Genomic DNA, 15,048 nt, shown 5'->3' on the forward strand with positions numbered 1-15,048 from the left:
TTATTATTGACAATAGAATGGTGACATGAATTATAGTACCGTTTACTGGGTACAGGCGTACAGCTTTTATAGCTTTTATAGCTATATATAATTAGGTATGACTTATATTTTATAGAAGCTAATGAGCATGAATAATATACTTTAGGATAATAAAAACTAAGTCGTTTAACTATCAGAAGCATTATGATAGTTTAGGTACTTAGCGTATTAATTTTACAACTCATGCAGATTGGTTAGTTGCTATTTTATTTGGAAACACTAATCATAATAATTGGTAACTAATACTGGACACTAATAAAAATGACAACCTTGTCTAAAAGAAACAAAAAAAAGATTACAATGTATAAAACATTGTATGCTATTAAAATCTATCTAAAATAATATGTTTTTTTATTGTTTGCTCTTCATAAATTTAATACTTAATATTCTCCTTCTCTTGTAACTCCTTACAAGGACACCCGCGACACGTTCTACTGAATTTAAATTTGACGAACAGTGAAAACCATAACCATTGGTTTTAAAATAAATGCTATAACTTATTGTACAAATTATATAACAAAATAATTAAAAACAGCAGCTTTACTCTAATGATTATGAATACGACGTTTTATTTTTTTGTTGAGTCATAGGCAAAATTTGAGAGTAACAAACATTATTCTAACCTTATTATCTTTATTTTGAATAAAGCTAAACTGCCTAGATATCTAATTTCTATATATATATGAAACCTGAAGGTATAGTTTTTATATGATAATTCTACTTGTCTAGTTATTGATTTATTATACTTAAGAAACATATTGATTAGACTTGTTTTTGGAATAAAAAAAATATTACATAAATATACAATATTTGTGCAGTATTGTAAAAAATACTTTTAAAATGTGTTTTAGTAGTGCTTTAAAATACATTTTAAAAATAGTATTCACTACTCATACAATTAAAAGTATTATTCTAGATTTATTTATTTTTTATTAAGTACTTTATTATGCAAAAATAATTTTCAAGTATAATTTTATCATTTCATTAAAAATTAAATATTATTAAACAATTAGCATTTATTCTGGCATTTATTTTTAATAAAATATCTCATAGTCAATCTATCTGTAAAACCTATTTTAAAAAGTATTTTTTAAAAAGCTAGCTACATTTGATACTTAAGAATATAATGTATGTACTCAAATACAGAAATAGGAACTAGACCACACTAAATATTATGTTTGGTAAGCTACATATTAGGTATAACATATGCATAATCAAAACATCATACATATACGTGTCATAGTTTGTAGAACACAATTCGCGTTTCAAACATGTTATACTTCACTTTGGGTGAACTTTATAACATTATCTCTAATCGTGTTCGTATAAAGGTAGCATGCCGCATGCGATATTATTATTTAACCAACACAAGTAGACAGCGGTCGGGACTGTTTATGTCGCAGGGTGAGTCATCGTTTTACAAGTCAACCTATGACTAAGCTTTGTGGTTCCGGTCCAAACGAGTCCTAGCAACAAAAATAAAATCAATAGTTTTTATGTGGCGCCTACGAAAAGCATCAAGTGTAATGTAGGTATATAACTACTGTCTACTACTACTAGTCTACTACTTACTGCAATTGCACATATTACACGAATATTATTAATACGTTTAAATTATTTTTCAAAACCACAATAGCCGCATTTTGAGAGTGTAACAGAAAGACACAATTCACGACCGCTGTATACAATTATTATAATTTATATTATTTTCAAAGCGTGAACGAATACGTAATATGTGTGAATTTTTTATGTGTTTAGAATTGTTGGCGAGTAAAATATTTCAAATGCAGTGAATAGCTTTCAAAACGTCTTTAATGTGCAAAAATAATATTTTAAATACCGCATTTACATATCCAAAAATCTCGCGACACCCTAAATATTTTAAAACTAAACTTAAATTTGTTTAAATAAAATCTGTAAAATAACCCATTTCTTGAAATGTCATTTTGTGTGTCCAATTCACGAAATTGTCTCAAAAGTGCCCATTTCGTGAAAAAGACTTTTATAGTCTTTTTATAAAGGGCACAGTTCATGGACTGGTCAATCTTAATTTTATTTAGATATACTTTATGTTATTAAAACAGTTACTTCTGAAATCTGAGGTATGTTCTCTGCGTCCTCTTAACCATTACTAGTGTTTTTGACTATCTACTAAAATTTAAATATAATTGTCGAATTTATACTTCTTATGTATAATTTAAATACTTGTAGTACTTACTTCACAGTACACTGAAAATATGTGATAAACACATTATTGTACAAATTAAAGTAAGATTGTTTTTAATTGTAATTGTTTATATCTAATAATTTAAATGCATTTAAATTACTTTTTTATTTCCGTCTAATCCACGTAGTGAGCTAAAATAATTGTGAAATTTGGCTGTTTCGAGAATTTATCTAAATTCATCTATCAGATCTTCTAAAAATATATAACTTCGCTGTACTGAAACTGTACATAATTTTACCTATAGTTTGGTTACTAAATATGTTTCTTCAAAATTTTATTTTAAATATTAAAGTAAAATATACAATTCATGTTACTAATTTAATAAGTACCGACTACAGCTGTATGTTGCATGTTATTAAAGTATATAAACGAACATATGGTAAGAGAAAGGCATGAGTATTTTGAAACTCTAACCATGGCCGTTGTTTGGTTTCTTATGTCGACCATATTTTGAGCTTGGAGAAAGTGGTTACAATATATTATTCCAACGGTATTTACTTGAATGTACCTATTAAATTTGTTTTTCCCTCCCACGCAATATGGTGCTGATCCACGTACTCAAATATTATTTTCTTTTTCAATGGCCAATTTATACTTCAGATGTTAGGAGTTTACAATTAAATTTCAACGGAAAGAACAAATAATGCTATTAACACTACCCCCTGTCAATTTTTTTTTTGGTGAAAGTTAATTACAAAATTTGAATTTTCTATAATATTCCGTCTACTACACTATAATTTAAATATTGTTTGTATTTATCTTCTTGTCCACGTAAATATTACTTTTATACCTACCCAAGGCTTAAGGGTCAACAGTATTTGAATAAATTGAGTAATAGGTAATTGGTCATTAATTACTGTTTTAAATGTAGTCTTCAGTTACAAATTACTTTTAAGCCATATAGACTGCTATTAACTATAGATGATTAAAAAATGTACAAAATCTAAGATATTCCATATTGATAACATGAGTGTCATTTTAGGTTTTTAATGTGAAGGGGGAAGTATATTTATTATTAATAAAATAATATTGTACAATACGATTTAGAACATAAAACAAACATGCACTTTTATGCTGTAACCGAACCTGGCCAAAGATATTTTTTGCACAATAAGTTGATTTTAAAATCAAAGTGATTACCTACATAAGTACAACGTTTAATGCAACTTTTGACGTGATCTGTACGTTTTATTCGTTTTATAATTTGTTGAATCCAAAACTAGCCGTGAGAGTTGAGATTTATTTAATGTTTTTTGATTTTATTTTTAATCAAAATGAAATTCTCATTATTATTTTGTAAGTTTTTTACAATTAATAAAAAAAATTGGGAAATGCTAAGAAAAACTCCCAAGACTAGGAAACAAAGGCAATTTTGATGTATAGTATTTCCTATTAATAAAATAAATATATATTAACTAACACTATAAATTCCTTCTCCAGATTTTTTTTTTAAATGAACGCCCTTGGGATCCTAAAGACGTCTGAGGTGTAGGAATTGGTAAGTGTAAGTATGAAATTCTCAATTAAGTAAGAACAATGTTTTTTTTTTTTTTTAAACTAAGCAGGACATGGGCATGACAAACTATGTGAAACAGGACTTCGGTGAGAGGGTGTGCACAATGGACCTGTAGGTCTGAGTGCATGGGCCCATTCTGGGTCCACCAGTTAACTAACTAAAACTAAAACTAAAAAGAACAATGTTTATATACTTGATTATGTTATTTCTTAGTCGCGGGAGTTACTTGTGGCAATTCTATCTACACTTGTGCCTGTTTGGTAATTGTCAAAGAAATTAGAACTTACAATAAGATACCGTGATTTTTTTTTACTACACCTTCTACCACGACTGCCTCAAGGACAATCCTAGTGATAATAGATAAATGATAGCCTGGTTTGATAAAAAAAAAATACTAATAAAATCTACTTCGTGTTGTAATTAACTTTTATTTTTCAGTGGCAACACGATAAACATTAACTTTAAATAATATAGTTTGTTAAAACTATATTGATGTATTGATTGACTTATGGACGTAAACATTTGTTCGTTAAATTATTATATCCGATATAATTGATCCCACGATTTTATTTTATGCAATTTTTATGTTTATACTTACATTTTTACGAAGTATAAAATATTAAAATGGATTTTACTCGAATAGGTGCTAAAAACTCACAAGATGTGTTTGTCTATGAGAATTTTAATATGTAAGCATTTCATAATGTCACAAAAGTACATATTTTTTTCGCAAAGAAGAAGTTTTGATGTTTGAAATTTTGTTTTTAGGTATATCTGTCCGGACAACATTTTTATAGAGCCAGTGCAAAATACTAATGTAGTACTAAGTTTTGACCGTGTAGACTTCACTTGTCAAAAACAAGGTAACTAATTATGATTAACAATTTACAAAAAAAGTAACTACCGTTTTATCCTGCCTTCATTATCAACGAATTAATCAATAAACAATTATTCTTATAATTGTTTAGATATTTGTATAACATAAATGGTTTAAATAGGTAATTTGTAAGATAATATTTTTATTTATAGTAAACAAAGGACAAATACCGAGTAAATGTGGGCATCAGAAAATTGCTGGGATATTAGGTATCGTACGGCTTTTAGTTGGACCATATATTATTATAATTAAAGAAAAACAACTTTTGGGTAAAATAAGTGGTCATGATATTTGGCAGTTGAGAGACATTGATTTGATACCATTACCCAAAACAAAGTTGCATTTAAATGACACACAAGTATTAAACTTTTTGGGAGTTATTTATAAATTATGAATAATTTACTATTAACTATAAATAATTAAAATTTTTACCAGGTACAAATGGATTTGGAATACATGAATATGGTTAAACAAACATTCAGCACGCCATATTACTATTTCTCCTATACATACGATTTAACACATACAATGCAGAGGTTATATAATACATCGCCATCATTTTTAGATGTAAGGGATATTTAATTTCAATAAGCACTTGACTTCTTGACCTAGTCTGACCAAGGTCAACAATTTTATATTTCATAAATTATACTATTAGTTCAATCTACTGTGTTAAGCTGTTATTCAACAGCACAGAGTTAGCTGAGTGGCTCGAGACTCGCAACATTTAAAAGCCAAGATAATGGTCTGGCTGGACTCGAATTGGCCAATACTTGCCTTGGCTTACACCTATTTGATTTATGACTGTTTTTGTGGAAAAGAGCACTTTTTCCCTTTAACTTTTCATGAGTATACCACTCCTATTTTTTAGTCAATTTAATTGTTTTCAGACGCCAATGTATGAGAGAGCCGATATCAGATTTTTATGGAACCATTATTTGTTGACAAATTTTTGTAAAGAAAACTCGGAATTCTGCGTTTCGGTAATTCATGGATGTAAGTTGATCAGATTGTAAAATATATGTATAAAATAATGAGTATTGAAAAGTAAATGAATAGATAATGAATATTATAGATATATGTAGGTACTTAATCTATTAAATACTAGTCAATACTTTGTATTAGAAACACCACTACACCTTGGATAAAGAAGAGCTGAATTGATGTTTTTCGTTTAGCAAATAAAAAACGTGCTGTAATTTTGCTAACAAAGTAAACTTGCTTTTTAAAAAAAAATGTTTCTTTTTTGTTCCAAGTCATTGCTATAAATGAATGCAAATTAAATGGAAAACCTTTTATTTGGACTCTCGTTTCAAGACGATCCCGATATAGACATGGCCCTAGGTTGCTGAAGCGTGGTATAGATCACAATGGAAACGTAGCAAATTTTGTTGAAACTGAAATGATTGTAGAATACAACAATACCCGAAGTTCTTATGTTCAAGTAGTTACTTTATTTTCATACCATTAATTTAAATAATATGTTAAAATTAGACATTTTAATTTTTAGACCCGTGGCTCTATACCTTTGTTTTGGTCTCAATATCCAACTCTGAAGTATAAACCCGTTGTACAGATATCTTCAAATGAAAATCATTTTGATGCTGCTACTCAACATTTTAATGAACAGATATCGTTTTATGGGCAACAAATTTTAATTAACTTGGTAGTTTAAATGAATATATTTATTGTTTTCGTATTCATAATCCATTAAACGTGTATTTTTTACTTATATAAATTAGATTGACCACAGAGGTGCCGAACAAGAATTAGAACGTAAATACCATGACATTGTTAATATGATAGATAATAATAATATTAAATACGAAGCTTTTGATTTTCATTCCGAATGTAAAAAAATGAGATGGGATAGACTTTCTATTCTGGTTAACAGAGTAGCGCATGAACAGGATAATTTAAAATATTTTCTTCTCGGGTCTGACGGAAAACTGTTAATATCACAAAAAGGAATATTTAGGACAAACTGTATCGATTGTCTGGACCGAACAAATGTCGTACAAAGTTTATTAGCCCGAAGAATGTTAACAATTATGTTACAGGTATGTAACAAAATATATATTTTGTTTGGTGAATTTTAATATTAATAATTTATTATATAGGCATTTTTTTTAATTGTTCATTAATACTTCATTTCAGAAATTGGATATATTAAGCTTAGGACAAAAAGTAGAAGACCAGTTTGATTTTGAGGCATTATTCAAAACGGTCTGGGCGGATCATGCCGATACTATATCGATTCAATATTCAGGCACGGGAGCACTAAAAACTGATTTTACCCGAACTGGCAAAAGAACTTATAATGGCATGTTGAGGGATTTAAAAAATTCTTTAATGCGCTACTATAAGAATAATCTACGAGACGGTGTGCGACAAGTAAAAAGAACATTAACTTTTTTTAATTTCTTTTTAGAAAAATTAGGTTTTTAGTTATCAGTGGTGTTGTTATAGGATATTCACTGTGTGTGTACTAACTTTCTATGTATGCAAGACAAGTAGGTATGTCAGCAACTTTTGTCTTAAATTACAATATTGTACAGTATGGTAGTCGGTTTTCTCGGCTTGGTCAAAATTGATAATACTAGTTTCTCACATACCTACTTATTTTGTAATGGGCGTAGTCATAAGTTAAGTATCTGAGTTAACTATTTTCTTTTAACAGGATTGTATTGATCTTGTTTTGGGAAGTTATAAAGTAAATACAGAAGAGAGTGCATCATTACCATGTCCGTTAGAAGTCAAACCTGCATTAAAATACTTTATGGTAATTAATAGTTGATATATTTTTTGGGGTGAATTATTGAGTGTACGGCACTAATGAAATGGGATTGAAGTTTTCTTTTTGGAAACCTTTAGGTAAAAATCATTCTACATTTTACCATTTACAATTTCTGTATGAAAATCTTTTTTTAATCTCAACTTCCACATTTTATTAAAATAAAATACTCAATGAACTTTAATCTGTATGCACTTGTTATTTTCCAAAGTTAGCAATAACTAAATAGTATTTGTTTAAAAAAAAGACTGACTCAAGTTTATTTGGGTTTGCGTAACCCAATCTAACCTATATTCTTGGATAATTACTTTAGCAAACATTTGATGGGCTAAACAAATAAAAGACTAGCTAAGTCTTTTGAGTTTGTGTTCATTTTACCAACTCTATTATTTTCTGTACACCAAAAGTGATATTTGTATTCAACTTGAAAAAATGAAAATAAAGTTTACAGAATAAAAACAGTTAATTGTAAATATTGAAAATTAGTGTCGTTAGTATTAATAAAACACCCAGATAAGATAGAAAAAAAAAATGTCATAATTACTAAAATAATTTTCTTCTATTTTAGTATCCAATTATTTTAATGATTGCACTTGCGATGTTCATGGCCAATGCAGTGTTTACATCAGGTTTGTGTAATAATAATTAATTAAAAATTAATACTTTTTAAGTGATGTTTCTTAAAAAGTATTATATTTAAGTGAAATGTGTAAGAGTTTGAGAAAAATAAACTAGCAGATGTTTGCTACTCTTTCAGCGGTTCTCTGGCAATTAAAAACAAATTTTTATAAAATATTCTAAGAAATAATAGGCAAGTTACGTAAAATATACTTTTTTTATCAATACATTATTAAGTATAAATGAGTTGCAAACCGCGTCAAGATATTAATTTTTGGAGTGATCTAAATATATTAAGTTTTTTTTTTAAAATTGTATTTATTTTTATTCTGCTATGTCTTTTTGGCTATCTTTGCATACTAGCTGCTAACCATAGTAAAGTTAATGGTGAGAAGCTTCGGTTAGCGTTGTAAAGATTAAGTAAGCAATTAATATTTTTTTATTCGGTTTGTCTTTTATTTTTTTAACTGTATTGATAAAAAATTCGTTTTTTATGCAACTTCTATATTAGATAACAAGTAAAATGCTAAGACACTTTTCAATAATACATTTTTATTATAAATTTAATTTAGATTGTAACTAAAAATAATTTTAAAAAATGTAATTATTTTACTCAAGTCAATCGAGTGTAAACTATTAAGTGTTAGGCTTATAACTATAAAGTACACTTATTACTGTTGTCTGTTTAACAATATAAGTGTAAATTTATTATATTGAAATATTTCTATATTTATTGCTTGCAGAGTACAATACAGGAACATACCTTTTCCTACTTTTCTGGGGTACAATGGTAATTTGTGTATTGTCACTAATATTTTACTACGGCAAGGAATTTGTTAATTATCCACGATTGTCTAGTTTTGATAACGGAAAACGTCTACATCACCATCATGAATAATACATTCCTTACCACACACATACATATATATATGTATTACTATTATTAGATGAAATTTTAAAGTTAATATGGTGCATTTGTTATTTTATAAATAAAAAAAATTGTTTTTATATATGATTTTAATTCAAATAATATTTAAAATTTTTATTGTAATATTTTTGTCAAATATCTCTAGGCTGCTGTATAGTGTCTTTTAAGTTTATTAAGGCTTATAGGTAACTGTAGTTAATAAATTATTGTCGTTTTTTTAACCAATAAATATTCCATTTGTTAAAGAATTACAATTTTATTCTTGTGTAATATCTAGTTTGTGTTAATTTATATTTTATTTATTAATAATTTGTACAAAATTACAAATCAATGTTAGGTTAGGTTGTACAAAATGATAAATGATTTATACTTAACAACATATTATAAGAATGTCTATTGTAATCGGTTTTTGTAAAAATAATTTAAAGTACAATTAATGCATGTAAAACCACATAAATTCTACTCACATTAAAATATAAATTGAATTTTGCATTTAAACAATGCAAGGTCAAAAATGTTATTTTATTTTTAAAAAAAAAATTGTCTACAACTTACAAAAATAAATTGTTCTCATAAAGATAAAATATTGGTAAACTAGTGACATGTTTTTTTCTGATCACATTGATTCAATTTCAGACTTATGAAGTATTTTAATTAAACACTGCAACACAATTGCCAAAACAACTTTTTTAATATTCTACCAAAAGTAAATGTAAAAAAAAAGTTTCACTTTTTAAATAAACAAATAACATACTAAGTAGGAAAGTGAAAAATACCACTATATTTTACATATAGTGCCAAACAGCACGTATACATTTTAATTGAAGATATTATTAAAATAAAAATTATGTTAAAAATATTAGATTGTTTGCTAACGAGTATACAATAATAATTTGACCCGTGGTAAAATGTCAACAAATTGATGTACGAATACTGATAATTTTAAACTGACTATTTTAGCATGTTTGTCATGTGAGCTTCTACTCTCCATCTGGCATCTATCTCTTGTACAGATTGTTGAGTATATTTAATGATAAAATGAAAAGTCCTATTTATATCAGTTAGTCGTCGACCTTCGATTGCGCAAAACCTACATCGACGAAGGTTAATTTATCAGGGATGATTTCAAATAACACAAAATATATTATACTTATTATTTAGTTATATTTTTATATTTATTTTATATTAAGAAAAGAAAACAATCAAATTAATTTTATTTATTCATGTACACTTCGTCAAATCGACAAATGGTTAGCAATAAAAGGGTAAAATAAGGTTAGGGTTAAACAAGTAGATACTTGGAATTTGGAATCAAAAACTATTTAGAAATTATTCTAATATCGCTATACTGGCAGTAGGTTATCATCTGATAACGACAGAGTGAGAAAAAGTTCATTAATAGTCTTACATAGGTTGTGTCCTAAATTATCAACTATTATGATTGATTAAAACTATATTATTACTTTTTAGTGAAAATATATACCAATTTGTAATTCGGTACAAATTACTTAAATAATTCAATTATAGCATCTTAAATACTAAGCCCAACTCTGCAGATATAGGTACGTTGAAAAAAGTGAAAAAGAGGGAGTGGGGTTCCTAGGGATGAGCTTATAAATATTTAAGACAACCTAGAAAGTAGTTTTTATATGAGATGCGGTAACGACATGGAAATCAATATTATTCATTTAAGGTAGTTTTGATTTTTGAACTTCGACTTATTACTAATTTGGCGCCAAAAAAATATTTTTGATAAAACGTTCCAGTTGCTGAAGTTAGAAACGTTATATTAACAGGTAAACATATTGATAGAAACGAATAACTAAAATATAAAAAATTATTCCCGGTAAAAAATATTTTATATTTATAAATTAGACTTAAGTAAATAATTACAATTGGTTATTATTTCGACTGATTATATGTAAATTAATATAGTTAAAATTGTGATATACAATGATTATTCTTAAACCATCATGGATTTCTCACAACGGTATGCCGATATTTTCTATCGATATTCATCCGGACGGTACTCGGTTAGCTACCGGGGGACAAGGAAGAGACTCTGGTTTAGTAATGTTGTGGAATACTGCTGCAGTATTAGATGAAAACAAAGAAAATGATGAAAATGTGCCAAAAATTCTGTGCCAAGTATGTTTATTTGAACAAATATATACTTTTGAACTGCACTGGTTTTTTTTAAATGAAATATTTTATTATACTTAGGTGGACAGTCATTTAGCTTGTGTGAACTGTGTTCGTTGGAGCTCATCTGGTAAATATTTAGCTTCTGGCGGAGATGATAAAATTATTATGATATGGTCGTTGACTAAGTATCCTAATAGTGGAAATGTCGTATTCGGTACCAAAAATATTGTAAACATTGAAACATGGAAATGTATGTTTACATTACGATCACATTCAGGTGACATTCTTGACCTGGCTTGGTCGCCTCACGATACATATTTAGCCTCGTGTTCAGTTGATAATACAATTATTATATGGGATGCTCAAAAATTTCCTACCGTTCATAAAGTACTCAATGGTCATACTGGACTGGTTAAAGGTGTATCATGGGATCCGATTGGAAAATATCTTTCATCACAGTCTGATGATAAATCATTGAGAATATGGAGAACATCTGACTGGCAAACGGATACTATTGTCACTACACCTTTTCAAGATTGTGGTGGAAATACAGCCGTGTTAAGACATAGTTGGTCTCCCGATGGCCAATATTTAATATCAGCCCATGCGACAAATAATACAGGTCCAGTCGCTAAAGTTATAGAACGAGATGGTTGGACGTATGAAAAAGATTATGTAGGACATAGAAAAGCTGTAAACTGCGTGCGATTTAGTAATTCAATAATGGAACGTAAGATCGGAAAGAAAATACTTAAAACGTGTTTGTGTGCTTTGGGCTCAAGAGATTCTAATGTATCAGTTTGGCTAACTGGGCTTAGTAGACCTATTGTAGTTCTCGAAAGTTTATTTCAAGGGCCCGTTTTAGACTTGTCTTGGTCAAAAAACGGTTTAAACCTCTATGCTTGTTCATTTGATGGTTCCATAGCAATATTTTTGTTCAACCAAAAAGATATAGGTAAAGCACTAACAGACCACGAAAAAAATTCCATATTCGAAAAAATGTACGGAGTATCTCTGTTTCAACGTCAGAACAACACAGTGTTAATTGAAAACCCGGCAATTTTGAAAATGAATGGTGTTCAGTCTCAAACTGCAACAGAAGAACGTTCATTTATAAAAGAAATTAAATTACCTCCTAAACCATTACCTCCAATACTAAAAAAACAGATTGAAACCCGAACCTCAGACGGTCGTCGACGTATCACTCCAATTTTCATACCACCAACTCCAGATAATACAGAAGAAATCAGTGTTTTACCATTCTCATCGTCCTGTGAAAGCAAAAGTCAAGTAGTCGTTGAAAGGATTGATGACATTATTGAACCTAATATAAGTAACAGTTGTAGTAATTTTAGTAGTCAAGAATCTCAAACACCGAAAATTATTGATTCAACAGTGCTAAAAAATCCACCAACATCAGTATTGCAAATATCTCCTAACAGAAATGATTCCAAAAAAAAATCAGAAACACAAACATCAAATTCAAATGTATTTCCTATCAAGAAAATAAAATTTAATGTTGTTGATGAACAATCTGAAGATGTTCCATTATTCAGATCTGAACCCAATTTTAGTCAATGTAGCGCACAACAACGAAGATTTACTATTTCCAATCAAGGAACCGATAAAGTCATTGTAGAAAATGACAAATGTAGTACGAAAAGTGGTCCGATTTCAAAGATAAAAGTATATGCTAATGCCTCTGTCATTTGGGAAAAAGTATTCAATTCTAATGTAGTTCAATACTGTACTAATAAAACTTTGTCAATATTAATTGTGGCATTACATAATGCTACAATACATTTATTAGAATCAAAAAATGGTATCCCTATATGTCCACCTTACGTATTATCATCACCTGTAACTTCAATAAGTTCAAACAACAATCATTTATTATGTATAACGCAAAATACGATATCCGTTTGGGACATTTGTGAACAAGTATGTATTTTGTACGAAGAAAAACTTAACACTTTAGGCTGTTCTAATAAAAATAAACCAGTTAATGTACAAAAATGTATGTTAACTGAAAACGGAACGTCAGTAATAACATTAACTACAGGCAAATCCTATATGTTTTCTTCAAGGACAAAATGTTGGATGATGATTGGAGACAGTGGAGATCCGATTTATTCTAACTCTGCTCAAAAAAATAAACACAATGAGTTGAATAAAAACAATTCAAAGTACCCGTTAAGCGTTATGCAATCTTATAATTCAAAGTATAAATCCAACTTGGAGTTTAACGATTGCGATGGAATGAGTGCTCTGTGTTCAAAAGCTTTTTTGGAACAACAGATGGCCGCATCTCTAGCTTTGGGCTCTGATAAAGAGTACAAGTATTGGTTATTGGCATTGGTTTCGTTTTTAACTGAAAGAGAAGATGGCGATAGTTTAAGATACTTATGCCAAAGTCTATTAGGAAATTCTCATGGTTATCCGAAACTTAAACAAAATCAGACGGTATTAGGTATGTCTAAACATGAACTATTAAAAGAAGTATTGATAATAGTCGCTGGCTCGAGAAACACTCAAAGAATATTTACTGAATTTCACGATCAACTAGAACAACTTTCTTGATAACATTTAACAAAATAATAAATGTTTCTATTGGCATAAAAAATATATGTATTTTTTATGAAATCAAACTACATTTTTAATATATGAAAATCAGATTATTTTTAATATTTTATGTTACCCCTTCCATAAGTCTAAATATAGTTAAATATAATTATTTAATAAAAATTAACCATGTTTCAATAAGTTTCTATTTATATATAATAAGCATTGTTAAAGGTTTTCAAAATCTACATTACATTGTCGTCTGTTATAAATTTATTATTGTATTTACTTATACTCTTTTCATTTAGACTAAAATAATTGTATTTTACTATATAACTAACTAATTTTTGTATAGCTTATAATACTACAATATATTTTTTTAGGTTTCATCAAGCACTCTATAATATATCAATTACCATAAATTAATCAGTTTTTTTGTTATTAGTACATATAAAAAGAAACCATAAACGAATGTTAAAAATATATTAACTGTCTGGTGTAATATAATATTAAGGTACTAAGAATTTTATTTTGTATTATGTTTATACAAAGAAAAAAATATTATAATGTTAATAATGTGCATATTTTTAAAATAGTGTGATAGTTTTGATATTAACTTGTAAAATGGATCTATCATAATAAATGTTACATATTATGTATATTATTAATAATGTAATGTAATTTATAGAAGTGTATTATTATTTATTAATTTTATGTATGACATGAGGATATTACTTTATTCTTGTACAAATTTAATGTGTTATGTTAAATAAATTCGTATTTTTATTTTATAGTATGAAACTGCTTAATATTCGTTAGCTTAAGTTCATTGGGGGTAAAATGACTAGCGTCAGTACCACCCCCAGTTCGCGATTATATGTAAAAAAAAAAAAACTTCAATTAATTGAATAGTGTTAATCTTGGTCTACAAATCAGTATTGAACCAGTAATGTTAATGTTTCTTTTTACAGCCGGGCTTAGCTTTATGTTTTATGATAATTGTTAAATTAATATTATCTAGTCATTAATTAAAACTAAAATGTTATTCTAAAAAATTAGGGTTTTTAATAACATGGAAAAATTACTTAAATGTTTCAAAAATATAACCATTTGAAGTTTTTTACCTTCAAATAAGTATGTTATACACGTTCCTTAATGGTACTGCAGGGAATCTATAATTTATTACTAAAATAAGGGAGTCTTTTTAGCTCTATCCAAGTGCCGTTTTTACGCTAGGGAATAAGCCATTGGCCACACATGGTAGGTGTAGACCTGGGTAAATTTACTTCTAATTTTTGTATTAGGTGTCTGATCATGTCATAGCTTTTAAAGTATTTTCTTA

At 28.0% G+C, this 15,048-nt stretch overlaps 2 protein-coding genes across 2 annotated transcripts; both read left to right on the forward strand.

Moving 5' to 3' along the window:
• The first annotated feature begins 4,193 nt into the window (after positions 1 to 4,193).
• Positions 4,194 to 9,269, forward strand: LOC126846624 (phosphatidylinositol-3-phosphatase SAC1). Its single transcript, XM_050586318.1, has 12 exons — positions 4,194 to 4,471; positions 4,551 to 4,645; positions 4,812 to 5,017; positions 5,095 to 5,226; positions 5,550 to 5,655; positions 5,916 to 6,103; positions 6,170 to 6,325; positions 6,402 to 6,719; positions 6,817 to 7,053; positions 7,340 to 7,441; positions 8,022 to 8,082; positions 8,815 to 9,269. Exons 1-12 carry the CDS (start codon positions 4,407 to 4,409, stop codon positions 8,967 to 8,969), a joined length of 1,821 nt encoding a protein of 606 aa, XP_050442275.1. The 5' UTR covers positions 4,194 to 4,406; the 3' UTR covers positions 8,970 to 9,269.
• Positions 9,270 to 10,827: 1,558 nt separating this feature from the next.
• On the forward strand, positions 10,828 to 14,028 carry LOC126837699 (protein HIRA homolog). The gene is made up of 2 exons (XM_050571649.1): positions 10,828 to 11,147; positions 11,223 to 14,028. Exons 1-2 carry the CDS (start codon positions 10,953 to 10,955, stop codon positions 13,722 to 13,724), a joined length of 2,697 nt encoding a protein of 898 aa, XP_050427606.1. The 5' UTR covers positions 10,828 to 10,952; the 3' UTR covers positions 13,725 to 14,028.
• The last annotated feature ends 1,020 nt before the right edge of the window (positions 14,029 to 15,048 follow it).

The sequence above is a fragment of the Adelges cooleyi genome, unplaced genomic scaffold (assembly GCF_023614345.1).
Source record: "Adelges cooleyi isolate 19-005CV unplaced genomic scaffold, UGA_ACOO_1.1 ACOO_flye_CR_arks_rails_tigmint_CR_PRNA_108, whole genome shotgun sequence".
NCBI lineage: Eukaryota > Metazoa > Arthropoda > Insecta > Hemiptera > Adelgidae > Adelges > Adelges cooleyi.